The sequence below is a fragment of the Simochromis diagramma genome, unplaced genomic scaffold (assembly GCF_900408965.1).
Source record: "Simochromis diagramma unplaced genomic scaffold, fSimDia1.1 OVJJ01000514.1, whole genome shotgun sequence".
Lineage (NCBI taxonomy): Eukaryota > Metazoa > Chordata > Actinopteri > Cichliformes > Cichlidae > Simochromis > Simochromis diagramma.
Genome location: NW_024387346.1, coordinates 3058206 through 3076435, shown reverse-complemented (window position 1 = coordinate 3076435; position 18230 = coordinate 3058206). Strand labels below are relative to the sequence as shown.

General features: G+C 38.3%; 1 protein-coding gene across 3 annotated transcripts; it reads right to left on the bottom strand.

Annotated features, from left to right (window-relative positions):
* Nucleotides 1-26: 26 nt before the first annotated feature.
* LOC120718358 (hydrocephalus-inducing protein-like) lies at nucleotides 27-17545 on the bottom strand. Of its 3 annotated transcripts, XM_040006876.1 has the most exons (12): nucleotides 17294-17545; nucleotides 16977-17151; nucleotides 16427-16557; nucleotides 16023-16150; nucleotides 15552-15688; nucleotides 14689-14816; nucleotides 14468-14581; nucleotides 10385-10465; nucleotides 10103-10252; nucleotides 9719-9958; nucleotides 9282-9404; nucleotides 8903-9067 (listed from the first exon to the last, which is right to left on the bottom strand). In XM_040006876.1, exons 1-11 carry the CDS (start codon nucleotides 17348-17350, stop codon nucleotides 9399-9401), a joined length of 1347 nt encoding a protein of 448 aa, XP_039862810.1. In that variant the 5' UTR covers nucleotides 17351-17545; the 3' UTR covers nucleotides 8903-9067; nucleotides 9282-9398. The 3 variants fall into 3 exon arrangements, with proteins under 3 accessions (XP_039862809.1, XP_039862811.1, XP_039862810.1); XM_040006875.1 differs by lacking the exons at nucleotides 9719-9958; nucleotides 10103-10252; nucleotides 10385-10465; ... (5 more) ...; nucleotides 16977-17151; nucleotides 17294-17545 and adding exons at nucleotides 27-154; nucleotides 238-326; nucleotides 412-756; ... (4 more) ...; nucleotides 7703-7875; nucleotides 8589-8762 and having other exon boundaries at nucleotides 8897-9067; nucleotides 9282-9400; XM_040006877.1 differs by lacking the exons at nucleotides 8903-9067; nucleotides 9282-9404; nucleotides 9719-9958; ... (7 more) ...; nucleotides 16977-17151; nucleotides 17294-17545 and adding exons at nucleotides 27-154; nucleotides 238-326; nucleotides 412-756; ... (2 more) ...; nucleotides 5301-5332; nucleotides 5425-6677.
* Nucleotides 17546-18230: the final 685 nt, after the last annotated feature.

Below are 18230 nucleotides of genomic sequence, written 5' to 3'. Positions count from 1 at the left end.
AAACTTCACCCATGAGTGGTCAGTCCAGTCAGTCTTCAGTTTTGCAGTCACCGTCCACATCCTGCTTCTTTGACTGGTCGTCACGGTAACTCTGGACTTTCCTCCAACGAATCCTGAAGTCTGTCAGTCCTTTTGACAGCATGAGGCCTGACAGCTGGACAAAATGTGCAGATGATGAAAAACATGCAGCATAGTTTGAACTTGTGTCAAGTTTGTGTTTGTGACTGAACTGCTGACCTGCTGTGAAACCTGCTGCTGGATCTCTGTGCTGTGCATGTCTGCCTCTGACTGAAGCTTCATTTTCAGCACTGTTTGCTTTGTCACTGCTAAAAATGAACCACATATAAAAACACAAACATTAGTGTTTTACATGATGACAGGATCTTACAGTGTTTGCATTCTGGACCTCACCTGTGAAACAGAAAACATAGGCTATGTCGAAACACATAGTATCAGACCATGTCCCGTCCCTTAAATTCATTACTGCACAGTACTGATTTGAATACTGATTATTAGGCTCAGAAGGCGTCCAGTTAGTGAATGTGGAGGTTGTGTTGTCAGACCAGAAGGCCCAGGGATCCCTGTAGAGACCAATCCACACAAACTGACCCCCTGATCCACTCAAAGTGAGCGTGATCTTGGATTTCTCCTCTTTGCTTCTTATACTGGTCAGGTCTGTGTGGTATGTCCTGCAGTACGACTGAGCCGCTGACCAGGTTTGGTTCTCCATCACTAAGATGTAACTTGTATTTTTGGCTGTGAACAAATAAAAAGGATGAATTTTCAAACACACATTATGAATCTCATAAAATTGTAGGATAACTAGGGCAAGAAATCTTTTTTCCTACCATTGTAACACAGGAAAGGGTAAGAATCTCCACAGGGTCTATCATCCATCTGTGTTTGTCCCTGAAGAGCCACACAGTATTCATTTGCTTTAGAAGAGTTTGGTTGGTTTTTAGCCCAGATCAAAAATTCATGTTTACTGCCAACATTTAAAAGATTTCCCTCCATGGACCACTTCCAGCTGTAACGATCATCATAGAGCCCTATCCAAGCATAGTCATTAATCCTTGGTGACATTGAAACAAGCAGTTGGTTGATGTTGCTGTTGTAGATGGTGACTAAGCCAGTGAAGTGTTCTCTGCAGTAACTCTCAGCATTAGTCCGGGGCATCAGCATGTTCACAAAGTGGTATTTTCTGGAGTGGGGAGGAAGAGTGGAAAGTCCTCCTGAGAAAAATATAAATATAAAAATATAAAGGGCCTTTCTCAATATGCGTACTTGTGCGTACTTGCGTTCTCGTGATACGTCATCAGTCGGAGACCAAGTACTGTTCCAATTCGAAGTAGGCATCAAGCCGAGAACGCAAAAAAGTCCCGGATGTGTTCTCGCTCCGTCTGTTTTATCAAGCATGCATTGGTCGTGGTAAATATCCCAGAATGCATTTTGTCCAAAACTCAAACGCGGCAATGGCGGACGAGCGGGGCTAAAAAATTTTAAATACTCTTTCTGGGTCACAAAATAAACTTTTAAGTTATTTTCAAGCGAGAATGTAGCTGTGTAAACTTCAAATATCTGCTCGATTTATCAAGATATCATATATTTCCAAACGCGCTCCGACGTTTTCGGAGACGTCTGTGACCCGCCAGCTCCATAGCAGACAGCGAGGTCGAGGGTTATTAGAGCCGGCGAGAACAGCGGACTCCCGGCACATCGTTTTCAAACCCCCCCCCCCCGGTCTTTTCGCTACTCAGGATAAACAAACCCCAAACCCCAGTTGAATGTCCACTAAAATAAAAATAAAAGCGTTCTAACATCTCACCTGCTTGTTTTTATTAAGGTATGTACACGTATGTACATGTACACTGTTTTTATTAAGAGAGATTTCACTACTGAGGTTAAACATGATATATAAGTCACTTAGATCACTTCTAAATGTTAATGTTTGGTTTCTTTCAGTGTTTTATTTGTTCCTGAGTAAACCGGTTTGGCTGTGATTAAAGTTAAGCTTCATAATATATTACTCACAGTTAAATTAAGAGGGGACGGCAGTAAAAACGGACCTGTGACATCATCAAGTACGCTGGTGTTCTCGGCGAGTATGTACTTGCGTACTTGAGAATTGAGAAAGGGCCAAAGTTTTTATTGGTGAAACTGGACTGTTAGACGAATCACTAAAAAGGTTTTAAAAATTAAGCCAATTTAAGCCAATTTAAACATCGGAGCACTTTTGCAAACATGTGATATTTGAGGTTTGAGGCTAACCAAACATCACAAACAATAAAGTAGAATGAGTAGAAATAGAATTTCCGGGTGTTTTACTTTTACTCCTTACATATTTACAGATACAGATTTCTGTTTGTTTTCTTTTTTCTTTTTTTTCTTTTTTTTTTACATTTGTGTTTTTTGTGTTTGTGTCATTTGTGTTTTAACACATTTTGGAAAGTCTGTATTTCACATCACTGTGTGTTGTCAAACACAAACGTATTTAATCTAATTGAATGGAACAAAAACAGAAAAGAATGTCCAGCTAGAGAGTCCACCACCTGGACTTTTAACCATGCAAAGAGATGAAAGAGGCAAAACATACAGTTTTTTTTGTTTAAACATATGTTGCATATGTTTAAGACAACAGAAAATAGAACTATAGTTTGTATGCTATTTATTTTTCTCTTCTCTGTTGTTAAACTGCAACAACTACATGTAATGCAACAATGTACAACTAGTTTTCAACCCTCGGAAGCCAGGCCAAGTGATGGTTCCTGTTGGTTCCTTCGGGTGGCACTGTCACTTGGTGTTCACTCTCGCTGTGGTAGAGTATCACTTGCTGTTCCCGTTCCAACCCACAAGGTCCAAATTCGTAGGCTGCATCCTCCTGAGGACCCGGTCTTTGCGGTCTACGTGGGCCGGGTCCTCAGAAGGTCGGGTAAGCCGGAAGTAAACAGCTGTGAAACTGGACGGTCTAGCTTTCACCGCCGTCTCGGTGGAGTTTAATAAACTCAGCCATCTGCTCGTAGCTATATCAAATATAAAAGGACACTGGTGTAAATTCTCAACCATCTCACACTTCTATTTTAAATCAGTTTTCTGTTTGACGTTTATTCAGCGGTGTGAAAACCAAGGAGGAACCCACCCGAGGGATTGATAAAATGTTATGGTCCTGGGTCGGTGACCCAGTGTTTTTGGTTTTTGTACTTTTACTTTTGATTTCATCATGGTTTGTGACTGTTTGTGTTTTGGGTTTCTGTCCTAGTGGTTCTAGCTCCCTAGTTTCGTGGTACTTCCTGAGTCCTGATTATTAGGTTTTGTTAATTGTGTGCTCCCTCTGTTCTGTGTCATCCCTACCTTTGTATCCCCTCTAGTGTAGTCAGGTCTCTGTGTAAAGCCCGCATCTCTGAGTCTGTGTCTTTGCATGTGTTTTGAGTTTCCTGTTTTATTGTAAAGGTCTGTGTCTTATGCCAGTGTGTTCAATTTGCATTTCCCCTGTCTCCTCTTGTCGATCACAATCAGCTGTGCCTCCCTCCTGTGTGTAGTTTCCTCGTTCCCTTCTGTGTATTTATAGGCTGTATCCCAATTCAGGGTCATGCATGAAATCTCTCAATTTTTTTAAAAGATTAAAACATATACCATTGTGGAGGTATGCAAAGACAACACAAGAGTTCCTGAGGCTCTTTTGGCAGCCAGAGTCGACCAGAAAACCAACCGCTACAAAGAGTAGCCTTTCCTTATCGCCAGTGGTAACAGCCGCTGCCAAGCGCTGGCGGGTTTTACTTCCCTGCAAACGCAGCACGGCGCTGTCACCTTGATGGTAAAAACACAGCTCTTTCTGTGATGCCGCGGTGCCGCAATCCCAGCCACCATCGATGAGTTGGATACCCCAGGACAGGGGTCGGCAACCTGCGGCTCTTTAGTCCTTTTAGTGCGGCTCCGCGTGGTTTGGGAAAATAAATTATTTTTTCTAAGTAATTAGCTGAAGTGTATTTTATTCATGTTAGTTCTTTTTTTAAATTGTAGTTCTAACTTGGAAGATTATTGTGATATTGAAATATAACAATAAAATTATATTCTATTATTTTTTGATCGCTCAAAATAAGCGTCACACTTGCGGAAGCCGATATACCCGCCGAAACGCCGTGCCTTTATCGAGACTTTCAACCCCAGGTAGGCCAATTATGGATCTTTGGATCCACATTATGTCAGCAGCTATTCTCCACAGTGAACTATGTTAAAAACAAACACTGCTCACGCCTCACAGATGACAGGTCACAGTCCTGTGTAAAGATGAAAGTGACTTCGTACAGCCCCGATTTGCAGACGCTGTGCGCAGAGGTTCAGAAGCAGAAGTCCCATTGTAAACATATCACGGCAGACCCGATGATGTTTGCATGAACATGCTTTTCAGCATCTCTTTATTGACCACTTTTCACACATGGTTGCTGATGCATACAGGCGGTGTTAAAGCTCACAGCTCGACACACACCAACGCAACAGCAGAGAGAGCACAGACGTTAAGGCGGCGAGGCGTGATTGCGGGTGCCGCTCAGGTGTGTCCGCCTCCCCTGCAGCGGCGCTGCAGACCACGCCCCGCCACACGCATTAACCAGGTAAAATACATATTTAGGCAGAATTTTGCAAATATCTATTTTTCATTTTTCAGCAGCATAGTGCTTTTTTTCCAATTATTTTTTAAAAGTCAAGTCAAGGCTCCAAGAGCCCAAAGGGCTTTATTACTTTTTAATGCTCCAATAAATTCTTTAAAATAAATTCAACATTTTTTTTGTCATAAATTCCTTTTAGAATGTTTATATAATGTTTCAAACAAGTGAATGCAGGTATTTTGGTAAAAGGAGAAAAAGGTTTTGTCTTTGTACTTGTGGCTGATGTTTTAATAAATTACATTTTAAAACCCTTACACGTAATCAAATTACCCAAATGGTTTCAGTCTGTCACTGTGTGTTCATATGCTATAATTTGAATGCTTAAGATAATTATTACTGACCTGAGAGCAGTAGGATGAGCAGTAAACAGGTTTCTTCCATTCTTTGCGTCTGTATAATAGATACAGTCATTACGATTACTGTGCCATATTTATTTATGATATAAGATTTTTATCATTTAAAATTTCTTATCTCCATTCTAATAGCTGCTTGGTATATGTTTAATATGTATATTTGCAAAATAATCATATGCGATAGTTTTTCAATGTTTACATGTATCTATATCTATCATGTCTTAAAAAATGTTTAAATAATCATTTATAAGTTTTATCATTAATAAAGTAATGATGTATAACTTACCTGGCAGTTTATTTTTTCATCTGTTGACTGTTCTTTCAGAGAAGAAGACAAATATGTTTTAAATTATACTTTTTTATAATTTATTATCAAACATTTAGAATTTTAAATTAGTTTTGAGTGGTACCATGGACCTGCGTCTCTCTGGCTCTGACACAGAGTGCTGCCGCACCCAGACAGTAAACACTTTTATTACATGTCATAAAAACAGAATGTTAACGTGATTGGTCAAAAAGCTCAAAAGCTCATGCTTCATCCCCTGCACCTTTCAGACATCTCCCTATAAGGAGACATTGCTTCTAACATTACCATGGCAACCATCTCTTGTCAGGCCTGTAAAGCGAGCGGTGGCCATTCCCTAATAACTGATTGGTTGCTCTGTTTTTTTCTCTCAGAGAGTCAGCCATACTTCTGGTGCCATCTCTAGTCTAGTCTCTGTCTATTTATGTCCTATAAAATAATAAATTCTAACATGCCTGATGCTTTAAACAAGGTTTTTATTTAATCTTCTACCAGATTTTACTGTCAAATGAGGACACCAAAACAGAGTGAATATCCTCTAGAAAATCGAGACATGTGAAGTTAATGATAGTTCAGATTAGAGATTGTAGTTAAGGAAACGCTGTAAACTTTTATTATTATACTTGTATTGTATGTTCTGAGCTTTGATCAAAGGCAAAATCAGTTTAATGATTATTCACCTTACCTTCTGTAATTTAAGATTAAGATCTCTTATTCGAGATCTCCCAAAATTAAATGTAGCGCCATTTTTCTCTCATGTAACCATACCTATGCTACTTTAAACCCATAAATTCTGTAAGTGACGTGTCTTGATGCTTAAAGAAGCATAAGCAAGGTTACATAAAGGTGAATCTACTTCACCAGCATTCAAATCACTAGGGGTATCAAGCTGTTAAAGTAGGTTTTAAAAGAAAGGCAAATAAGGTTAGATGTGGTTCTAGGAACAAACAACATGGTTAGTAGGAAGAAGTCGGGAAGGATTATAGAGTGTGTGCTTATAAATTGTCTTCATGATTCAGGGAATTGAAGTTTTTATTAGCAAGCAATTTGTTTTTACATACTACTTTCTGTTGTCAGGTAAAGAAATATCATTATTAAAGCAGAGGGACTGATTGAATGGAATTAGATATTGTACAAGTATTGTCTAAATTTTAGGAATACTACTGTGTCAACATTGTGGAAAAAACACAATGTACAAAGCACAATAGAGATTGACAGACCACGTGACTTTCGTGCATTGCTTTGTGGGTACCCGTGGCAACAAAATCAAAACACTGCATCAAGCGCTAGCATTTCCAGCACCGGTAATCATGAATTCTGCGGTTTTAATCCCTACTTGCATTTTATTTGCCCCAAAAACAGTTATGTACAAAACGACGGAGAACATGGCAGGTCCGTACAAAGACAGACTTGACGAAAAGGCAAAAAAAAGGACGAGGAAAAAAATCAAAGGAGTTAAAGGGTCAGACACGTACGAGCATACAGAGTGGAGGACGTTAGCGTGCTGCCCGACTTTCATAACGCACGTATTTATTATTATATGGTCCTATGTTTTAGTGCATACACTCAAAAAATGTTTAGTAACTTCAGACCCCTGCGACAAGCCCAGGTCCAGTTTACTTTGATTATTTGGACTATTCCATCTTACAGCTGTTGTTAATTTTCTTCCTTTATCTCCTGTACAGGCCAACGCAATCTATTTGTTGTTTCAAATATTTCAAATGGCTGCAATCCAGGCCATCCGTCGGCTCTTTGTTACTTGGGAAACGTGGCTTAAACAATTTCTCTTCCACAACGTAATCCGATAACAACCGATCTCTTTACCCGTCAGCTTCCCGTGGCTGTCATGCGACCCATCAATCACTATTCCACGATAACAATCGCTTAACTGTAATCACAACGTAAGCACCAACATTAGAGAGAATTACAAAATAAATAGAGAAACATGAGAGAAAACATTCCTTATTTGTGCCAATTTAATGCACAGCACTGGCTAAGAGTTATTCAGTTTGCACTTTTCTGTATATACACACCATGTAATACCTCACCTGAAATCTTTCTGCTAGGATATCAACCAGTAAATGCTCAGGCAACAGACTCCTCAGTGTGGTCACATCTCCTCCCTGAAGCAAAATCACACTAAATAAATTGGTTTTCTATGAGTAACAATTACTCTGTATTCACAGTTTATACAATAGTTTTGTATAGAGGTGTAAAGGAAATGAAATTTAAATGAATTATTTAACTGCAAAGCAAGGACCAGACCACCAATTCATAGAGAAAAGAAATACATTAAAACAGAAAGAAAAAGTAAAAACAAACAAAATAAAGTCCTGTGAAAAGCTCAAAGACAACAGATACGGAGATACTTTGAGAAAATGTACCAGACAATGGACAATGTGTTGATTTTCAGTCATCAGGGGAGCCTTGGAGTCATTTTCACTACTGTTGTCCTCACAGTTGTTGGCTGTATTTAGTATAAAAGGCGATGAATCTGGATCGGAGGCTCCAAGAGGTGCTGTGGGTCCTGATCCAGACGTTTCCTCAATGACCAGACCTGGTAGCAGGTGGGTAATTTTTAGTTACTCTTCTGCTATGGTATCCTGCCTTACTGTAAAAGATGTGAAATATCTCTAAGGATGGGGGTAAGCTTCATTTAATTTGCTGCAGAGGATACAGTAAGTGTAGGTTCTAATGGTTTAGTCCCAAGGAAATTTTCATTTTTAGACCATTTTCTAAATTCTGATGAGTTTTTATACTGCCGTGTACATTTTCTTCATCACTTTGTAGTACAACTATTAATATGTGTTTAGCTAAATGAAAAAACAAACAAAACAGTTTAATAAAAATCAACAATCACATATAGAGAAGGTTTACTCTTCTGTCCTCTTTGTGTTTGCCTGGCTGCAGATGTGAGAGTCAGGCTATAAAGAGTTGGTATTGCTGCCTGATATCAGGCTATTTTTTGTGTCTTTTGTTTTGACCTGTTCACACCAACGATAAATTCATAATTTAATTTCAGTTTTCTAACCATATTAAAACCTTTCTGATTTTAAAACATGTATCTGTGTTTTGGGACGGTTTTTAAAGATGATGCTTTTTTCAGACCATGCAATAAACTGGCAATCTGCCCAGGTCGCACCCTCTTTTCCTTTGACAGCTGAATCACGCTGCAGCCCAGCTCTTAACCGTTTACTTAAAACTGAAAATGACCAGTTAAAGGTGTTATTCATTTTTCCATCACAAGCTGCTTTCTAGCTTCCAGCTTACCAGCTTCCTTAGCATTTTTCTGAGCATGCTCTGTAGCAGCAAAGTCAAAGAGTTGTCTGGCTGTCAGGCTAACCGGTGAAGTGCCATTTAAAAGCATATCTGTAACCACATCATCAACACAGAGGCACGCTGCTCCATACCGAAGTGCCAGAGCAGCTGCTATGCTGCTCTTATCTGAAAAAAAAAAAGAGACACACACACATACACACACACACCTTTTATATCAAGTTAACTGACTCCAGCAGGGGATGATTGTTTCATTCACTATCGTCATTTAAATTCTTTCATTGCAGAATGTGTTTTTAAACCTGTCAGTGGGGCTCCATATACGATAATAGCAATGCCTCTGCAGTTGCGTCCAATCAGAGCCTCAGGTGACAGGTCAACACCCATATGTCGGGCAACTGCTCTGCAGATAGGGGTCATCTCGAACTGTCTTAGACTCTCGCTGCTCGCCAATCTGGTCAATTCTGAGAAAACTGAATTTGAATTTAAATGTTAATTTTACAAGCAAAATAATGTTTGCAAAGAAAATTACACAAGTCTGAAAATTGATGGCATTTTTTTATGAACTGCTAGATGAGAAGTGAAACATCTTAAAGGACATTACAAAGAAGTCCTGTTGCTTTCAACTCAAGGTGATCATAGCCTGGATGACTGAGAACCAACAAAGAAGAAACTTGCTGTACTTACACATTTCAGGTGGTTTCACACCTGTAGTTCTAATTTCTGGGTGGTCTTCATCTAGTTTAGGCTTATTTTTTCCTCCCTGTGTGTCTTCATTTTGATCGTCATGACCCGTACCTGCCTTCAGCTCTGGGGCACACAGATCGATTAAAAGTGACATTATGACAGACATTAAAACAAATATGTGCTGACATAACTGTGTGTATATTATCAATAGCTGCTTAGGTATCTTTAAAGATACCTCCGTCTTTCATCTTGGAGCATTTCTACTTTGTCTCTTTCTCTGATGCCTTTTTAATCATGCCATATTTTACCAATGAAAGGAAATCACATAATCTCTTCATATTACTACACCACTTGTAGCCTTGCCTTTAAAAATCATGCACTTCATTTTAAAGTAAATTTGCAACAATATTTCTGAAAGTATAGAAAAAAAGTGCTACCTCTTCTTCCTGGAGATACTGTGTATCAAACTCCAGGGAGTAAAACTCAATGGGGAAAGAACAGGGGTTTTTCACTGTAACCTCAGCTTCAACATCAGTGCTGGCAGGGAGACAAGGGCCCAGCTCGAGTACCGAAGGGCAGAACTCAAGATGTGGATCCTCACCCTGACCCTGAGCTGTGATGAACACCTCCTGGGCGCTGTCAGTGACTCGCACGACTAGCCGTCTGTTGTAAGGACACTGAAAGACAAATAGAGCAAAACAGTAGGTCTTTTGTCATATTTTATATCACGTTCTCTTGCTACTTTTTCATGATTAAGCAGTATGATGTTATGCTACTAATTATATCTAACAGTTATTGTTCTAATATTAAAAGCAGTTCACCCCATCAGCAGGCTTGAACTTTATGTGGACATTGACCCGTTCACCAGGGGACAGCACACCAGAGGAGGGAAACATCTCAAACACCACTGGAGGTGGACGCTGCTCCTGCAAGGCTTTTTTACGCTTGTAGAGGGGCAGGAACTTATCGATCTGAGTGAGAACAAGAACAAATGCAGGCATCACATTTATTGTATTTCTCTCTATCTGATATCTTTCTTGGCACGACACAGATGGCCTGTGGATTCCATTTTTATATTATCCACAAAATAACAACAGTCATACCTTTTTAAAAGGCTTAACCTCCTCAGCTATGCTCCAGTGACACGGCACAGACTCATGGTTCAGCAGCTGTATTGTCTTCATCTGTTGGGTTATAAAGAAATTCTTACATTTTGCACAACAATATGTCATTAAATATAATGACATCGCATTACTGCAAGTTAAAACTGGTTTCAATTAAAGAGATTTACTCATGCCTTTAGAATACCAAAGGTTCGAATGTATAGGTCTGACAATTCACTGATTTACCGGAACTGTCTGTATGTAATTTTCAAAACGCCCCTTAAACTTGAAGCAGTCAAACATATTCCTGGATGGAGTAGAGCTTGAATTAGCTCCAGAATTTAAATATCTTGGGGTCATTCTAGACCCAACATTATCCTTCAAGAGTCACATAAATAAAGTGTCCCAGGTACTTAAATTTAATAATCGAAATTTTAATCATATACGTAATAATTTAAATATGAATGTTGCAAAAACTTATTTTTACTCAATGATCATCTCTCATATGGACTATTGTTTGACGTCCTGGTCACTTGCTTGTCCAACAACACTTAAAACTATTGAAAACATTTATAAAAGAAGTTTAAAACTACTTGACAAAAAACCGACTTCCCACCACCACTGTCATGTGTTAAAAAACATAAATTACTGAACTTCAATAACTTAGTGAAACTTAAAAGAGTGTGTTTAATATATAAAGTCTTACACTAGCTTGCTCCACCACCACTAAAGCAGTTCATTAGGCATAAAGAAAGCTCAGACAGGACCACTCGAGCTACAATCCGAGGAGACTTGTTTATACCCCACAGACGGACAGCATTTGGGCAGAACGTCCTTTCTGTCCAGGGTGGCCATCAGTGGAACAGTCGTCCTCAACCCATTAGAGAATGCTCGACATTCAACTTGTTTCAGGCACAGGTTAAAAACTGGTTATGGACAAATCAAGTGTGTGATCATGTATGAGTTGTATAGTTTTAATGTTTTATTTGGGAACAGAATGGTGTGTATGTGTGAGTTTGGTGATGGAGTTTTTATTATGAATGAATGATGAATTTTTATGAATTATTATGTCTATTTTTTATGCTTAAGGACAACAGATGGAAATTAGCCCTTGGCTATAATCTGGTATGTTTACATTCATGTAATTTTTTTTTACATTTATGTTCATTAACATGCACTGTCCTAAATAAATAAAATAAAATAAACAATAAAAAATTTCTTGGTAACTATATGTAGGAGGGCACCACAGTGAGCCCAGTTAGAGCTCTGTGCTTGACAGCTGTGCCTACCTGCTGTTCAAAACTGTTAATTGTGAGGAACAGCCAATCAGAAGAAACTTGAATGAAAGGGGGAACTGCCCATACGGAAAAGAAATAGTAAAAACTTATATGTGATTACTCATGAAAGTGGCCACTTTCATGAGTAAATCATATAAGGCTTACATGATTTACTCATGAAAGTGGCCACTTTCGCATTACTTTCATACATTGTTTTAGTAAGTATCCAAAACATACAAGTTTCATTATATAATTTTTCAAGGGATCTTATATCTGTTTTCACACTTATATGCTTTTCATACAAGTTTCACACAAGACAGATACAAACTTTATAAGATTTATATATATCTTTTCCATATGGGTGGTAAAAAAGGCAAATTTAAAATAAAAGATGATGTGAAAGGCTGCACCATGGCCCAGTAATGATAACTAAGGACTGTGAATTATATAAAGATGCTCAAGTCCAAGAAAAGAAATATAGAGATGAGAAATTTGCAAATGTGGTTAGCTTTGAATAATAGATTTTACTGTAATTGCATATATTTTTTTCATCTCAGTGGAACACACTGTAATTCTTTTTTTTTTTTTTTTTTTTGTGTGTCCCGTTTGGATCTTTAGCCATCAGAATTGTTGTCTTAAGGCCACACTGTAATTCAAACATGTTTGAACCCATTAATGTTTTCAAAGCAAACACTCACAAAAGTAGCAGACCCAGTATATTTGTTAAATACATAAAAATAACCACTTTCATTAACTGTTAATAACTGTTTTATACACACAGCATCTACTTACTGTATTTTAGTATCTGTTCTAACTCAGTCAGGATCTATTATCTCTTAGTCAATGTTTTGGAGAAAAATATGCCTTCCTTCGCATTCTGAAGTCAGTCATGCATGTTGTAAATGTTTTCAGGTTTTTCTGTCTGTTTCAGCCAGCCTGAGGATTAAGCACCTGTACCTGGCGGAACCATTTCTGATTTTCACTGTTCATTGAAACAAAAAGATTCTTGTCTCGACTGATTTTTTAAGTTGCACATCAGCTCAATTTATGTTCACCTGGTTAAAATGAATTAAGTATTGTTTTTCAAAATGCAATCATTTTAAGCCTAGAAAACTTAAATTACACAAAGATGTTTTTATCACTTAAGAAATATTTCTAGGTTTAGTACCATTGTATCATGCTCTAAACTGGAAATTGTTATCAATGCTTTTATTAGTTCTATGTTTGAACTCTATGTTTCTCTATTTAGTTCTTGTCTATTTAGGTTCCTCCCATGTCTGTGTCTCCCCACTACATTGTCCATAGTGTCATGTCTTCGGTGTATGAGTCTGTCATGTACCCTGTGTTTAGGTCTTCCTCATCCTTTGTGTCTGAGTTATGTTCCTCCTCCCTCTCTCTCGTGTTCCCTCACTCCCTCTCTCTGGCTCTCATGTCTGCCTTACCTCGACCCTTGTGTCAAGCTCGCGTGTCCCAGTCTACGTCTCCCTATGTTTCCTTTTTTATTTTGACAGTCTCATGTTCCCTGTTCAGTGTGTTTAGTTTTGCTTGTGGGGTCATGTTCATTTCAGCTGTGTTCCCCATGTGTTTCCACTCTCCTCGTCACCTCTCTGTGTATTTAGTGAGTTTTCTGTCATTTGTTGTCAGGTCACCTGCTTTCCATGTTTCATGTTCCAGGTATTCATGTTCCTCGTGTCCAGATTTTTCCATGGCCGTGTTCAGGGTTTTTCCATGTTTAATTCTAGTTTACTCAGTTTAGGTTATTGTTTAGTTTCATACCTTGCCCTTTGTTTAGTATTTTTGCCATCAGCTATATTAAACAGCTCGGTTTTTGTTAAAACCAAATTACGTTCCATGCTTCATTTTGTCTGCGTTTGGGTCCACTATTCACACTCCACACGGTCAGCAAGCACAGACTGTGACATCTGGTTATGACTTTTAGAGCTCTTAATGGTCAAGCACCAGCTTAAATCATTAAACTTTTGCAGCAATACGTCCCCAAGAGGTCCCTGAGGTCTTCTGATAAGGACACAGTTACTGTACATCATACAAGCTGAAAACTAAAGGACACAGCGCTTTTGCCAGAATGGGCCACAGACGCTGGAAGTCTCTCCCTTTAAGTTTTAGCTCTGTGGACTCAGTGGTCTCTTATAATAAAAAAAACCCCAACTCATCTTTCTGATTTGCATTTAGTTACCTTGTTCTTTATTCTGTTTTTGTTTTTAAATTTTTATTGTTTTTTTGTGAAGCACTTTGTGATCTTTGTCTTGAAAGGTGCTATATTTGAATGAATGTACCCACTGGTTCTCTGTATCATCTGACTGTGGATGGTTATATGATTCTACCTACATCTTTCAGTCCAATCACAAATGAAGAAAATAAATTCAATTTATACACAAAGTATATAAAAGATGGATTAAAAAGATGAAACATGAATTTGGTTTTTGTATGCAATGGAATAACAGTAGAGCTTAAAAAAAAAAAAAACGCAGACAGAGAGTTAATATAAATATTTGAGCCTTATTTATACACTTAGATGGTGAAACTGAATCGCTATTATCGTTTGCTTGATTTTTGTAATAATTTTGTATACACTACAAATATTGTTTGTACTCTTTTGTATTGTTTGTTGCTTATTATGGTGGAATTAGAAGAAAGAATGGGGGAAATGTGCTGTGCCTTGGAAAATATTTTCAAGGCACAGCAATTTTTGACTTACTAAGTATTTCAAATTAAATATTAGACGAGAAAGGAATAGGAAGAGAAAAGAACTTTCACAGAGTCATCATCCATTGTTATCATGGTGTACCTGACACATGCCACACTGCAGAGTGTCATATTGAATCGTATCACTGGAAACTGTGACAGCTGGCATGGTTACCACTGCACACAGTCGCACTTGCACCGTTGGACCACCTGCGACCTGTAACAGCAAAGAAAATCCTCTTAGATCCAAAATGAAATATAGAGGGAGAGTGAAAAGACACAAATTTAGTTTGTGGACATGTACAGGTGTAAGCCTGTGTATACCTGGATCGGGAGAATAGCACTCGTATAACCCAAATCCAGGTTGACTCCTTGAGGGTCAAATTTAACTGTGAAACTCTTCGTCTCATCACGAGGTTGGTTCTTCATGCTTTCAAAGTCTACTGTGAAACCTGTGAGGAACCAAAAAGAGTCAGAAATTATTTTAAAATCATTTAAATTAAAGAGAAATTTTAAAAAATGATACTTGAGGTGAATACTTAAATTCACCACTGTGTACAAAAGCTTTAGACATGAAGATGGTTTCAAAACTGATACAAATCTACATTTTCTATTATCTTCTTTCAGAACACACTAAGCTAGAAAAAAACAACTATAAGATATCAATACTTGTCTTAAATACACTTCCAAACATATCCTTATTCCATCCATCCATCCATTCTCTTCTGCTTATCCTTGTCAAGGTTGCAGGGGGGCTGGAGAGCCTATCCCAGCTACCACAGGATGAGAGGCAGGGTACACCCTGGACAGGTCCCCAGCCTGATGCAGGGCTAATACAGAGAGACAGACAACCATTCACACTCACATTCACACCTACGGACAATTTAGATTCACCAATGAACCTGACCCCACTAATCCTTGTTTCAAGCATTTTAAAAAACACAGGTTGTCTTTGCCTGCCTTTAACAAACTATCCACATCCAAGATTGTAACCTTGTGTCTTGTTGTAATCTTTCTTTAACGATCTAAGGGTTTTAGGTAAAACTGTCACTTGTTCAGCTACCTCATCTTTGTTCTAGAGTTATCAGAGATCAAGTTTATTTTCCTTTTGTTCTTGTAAATTAGTCTAACAGAGAGAGAGAGAGAAAGCGACGATGACCTGAAAAAGTAGGAGGACATTGCATTACCTGTGTCCCCAAGATGTTTGTTAGTGGGATGGAAAGACACAGGTATTGATCCATTATTGCTGACCTTCACAGCACGACTCACGACTTTGCCAGGAATGACAAAACCAAAATCCAGAATGTACTCTGGGAGTTGGAACCTGGGAAAAAGATTTAAATAATAAGAATAAAACACTGGGCACAAACAAGCATGTTAGCAATATAACTTATTGCTCTAGACTAAAGTCTGTAAACATGTTTAGAATATATGTATTATAATTTTACTAAATATAATTTTGCTTTGTATACTGAACTGAAGTATCTTATACATTATATTATAGATTTGTGGACTTTCAGCGAGATATAATGACATCGTATCAAGAGTGCACAAAGTAAAAAAAGCTAAACAGTCACAAATTCCCCAGCACAGTTTGACAAAGTTCTCACTTCAAAACAGAGTCACCAAAATGCATGTGTGTAGTTGTGTTTACATACTTTATTAGCTTGTTCCACTTTCTGAAGGACTCTTGTGGTTCTTCAGTCTCCAGCAAGTTATTAGCCACAGCAAGAGCATTTTTTTTGACCAACAATCGTTCGATTTCCATGTGAAGCAGATCTTCATACTAGAGGTCAAAGAGAGAACAGAGAATAGCAGGGGATGCAAGAAGTGGTAAAAACACTCAAAACTCAACAGAGGAAACAAACAAACCTTACCAATCTACAACTGTAAATACCTCTGCAATAAGGGATTTTATTTGTGCTTAATTTTCCCTACAAATCCTCATAAATTCCCTACATGTCCACAATATCAAGTCAACATACATATTAATAGGTATTTTTTCTTAATCCTCAACAAAATTATAGAAAATGTGAGGTGTCACTAATATGAAGTTACTGACTGTGAGTGTGCGCGTCGCCTCTGTTGCTGCTCCTCCCCGAACAGTAAATTCATATATAAGCTTCTCTTTGACTCCATCTTTCTCCACAGCTGTTCTGGCCTGCTGTAACACGTCACTATAACACTCCTCCGCTGTAAGAGAAATCACAGTGCAGAAATAAGAAGTTGAATTTGTGTCTCAAGAACTGTCATCACAATAGAGGTCTATTATGGACCGTTTGAGCTTGATGCTTTTCAACAAAACTGGTTTAAAGAGAAAAAAAGGGAAATATGAGTTCACAAGGGTAATTGACAACATCCTTATATAGTTCTATAAGATGGTAACACACTGATGTAATCATATGTATTTATAAGTCCTACTTTCAGCCCTTTTGTCTGATGCAGAATCATTTATTTATTTTGAGCAAAAGCACTATTTTAAAGTAAATTTAAATGAGCTAAATATTCATCTTTTAGCTCATTGATTTTGGATTGAACACATCTCTATGCATGTGTGTGTGTGTGTGTGTGTGTGTGTGTGTGTGTGTGTGTGTGTGTGTGTGTGTGCATACACAGGATTCGTGGTAAATTCAGGCTGATCCTGGGGAACACTCCCACACCAGTCAGAGTGATCTCCTCCAGTGGTAGGAAAGCCACCTGCATCTGAAGCTTCTTCTTAAACACTTCAGGAATGCCCGGAAGGTAGAGTACACGGAGAACCTGTACCATACCTGCATCAAGGTAACCCTGTCTCAAACACACACACACACACACACACACACACACACACACACACACACACACACACACACACATAAGGAAAGCCATCCTTTTCGTGATAAAATAGCTTTGAACATCCACAATTGAAATGGCAAACTCATAAGCTCACCTGAGCAGGAATGACTGTAGGCCAACCAGGTCTGACCTCATGTTCAAAGACCTTCATCTGCCGTGCTTCCTTCTCACCAACCCCTTCATCCTCCTCCTCTCTATGAGGGTGTATACTGTATTTGAAGCCCACCTTGCCCGTATTTGTCAGGGTTACATCAACTTCACCTACACAATGAAAAAGCTAGAAGCAAAGGACAAAGACTAAGAGGAGAGAGGAAACACTGTTCTGCCTTTTAAAGTTAACTGTACCTTTACTTTTATTAATGATCATGTCAAGCCGCTTACTGCAAACAGACAAAGTACTCCACCTAGTGACCGAGTATTCTGAATTTGGTAGAGAAAACAATTTGTTTATCAAAAAAAAAGCATTGACCGTAATGGACAATTTTTTAATCTTAAGGTTTATGAAAATATGAGAAAGGATAGTTTTACACATAAGGGCCCAAGCAGGGCAAGCAAAAACATGTTACTCTGAATCAAATCCAATCTACTAACAGATGCCATGATGTAAAAAATTAAAAGTGTTATTCATTTCACTTGTCAGTGGTCATAATGTTAGGCCTGATTGGTGTATAGAAATATGAATGAATCTGCGTTCGACTACTCCGCCTAGGCTGCACTGTCGAGCCTAGGCGGAGTAGTCGAACGCAGATTCACTGAGCGCTCAACACAGACAGCATCGTCAGAAGGAAAGTTGATAAAATAAATTACAAATTTTGTATTGTTCGATACATATGCGTACCGAACCGAAAGCACTGTATCGAACGGTTCAATATCGATACGAATATCGTTGCACCCCTAATATATATATATATATTAGGGGTGCAACGATACACAAAATTCACGGTTTGGTTCGGTTCGATACTTTGGTGTCACGGTTCGATATTTTTTCGATACAAAAAATGTTCATGCCTTTTTAATTTGTCATTTATTAA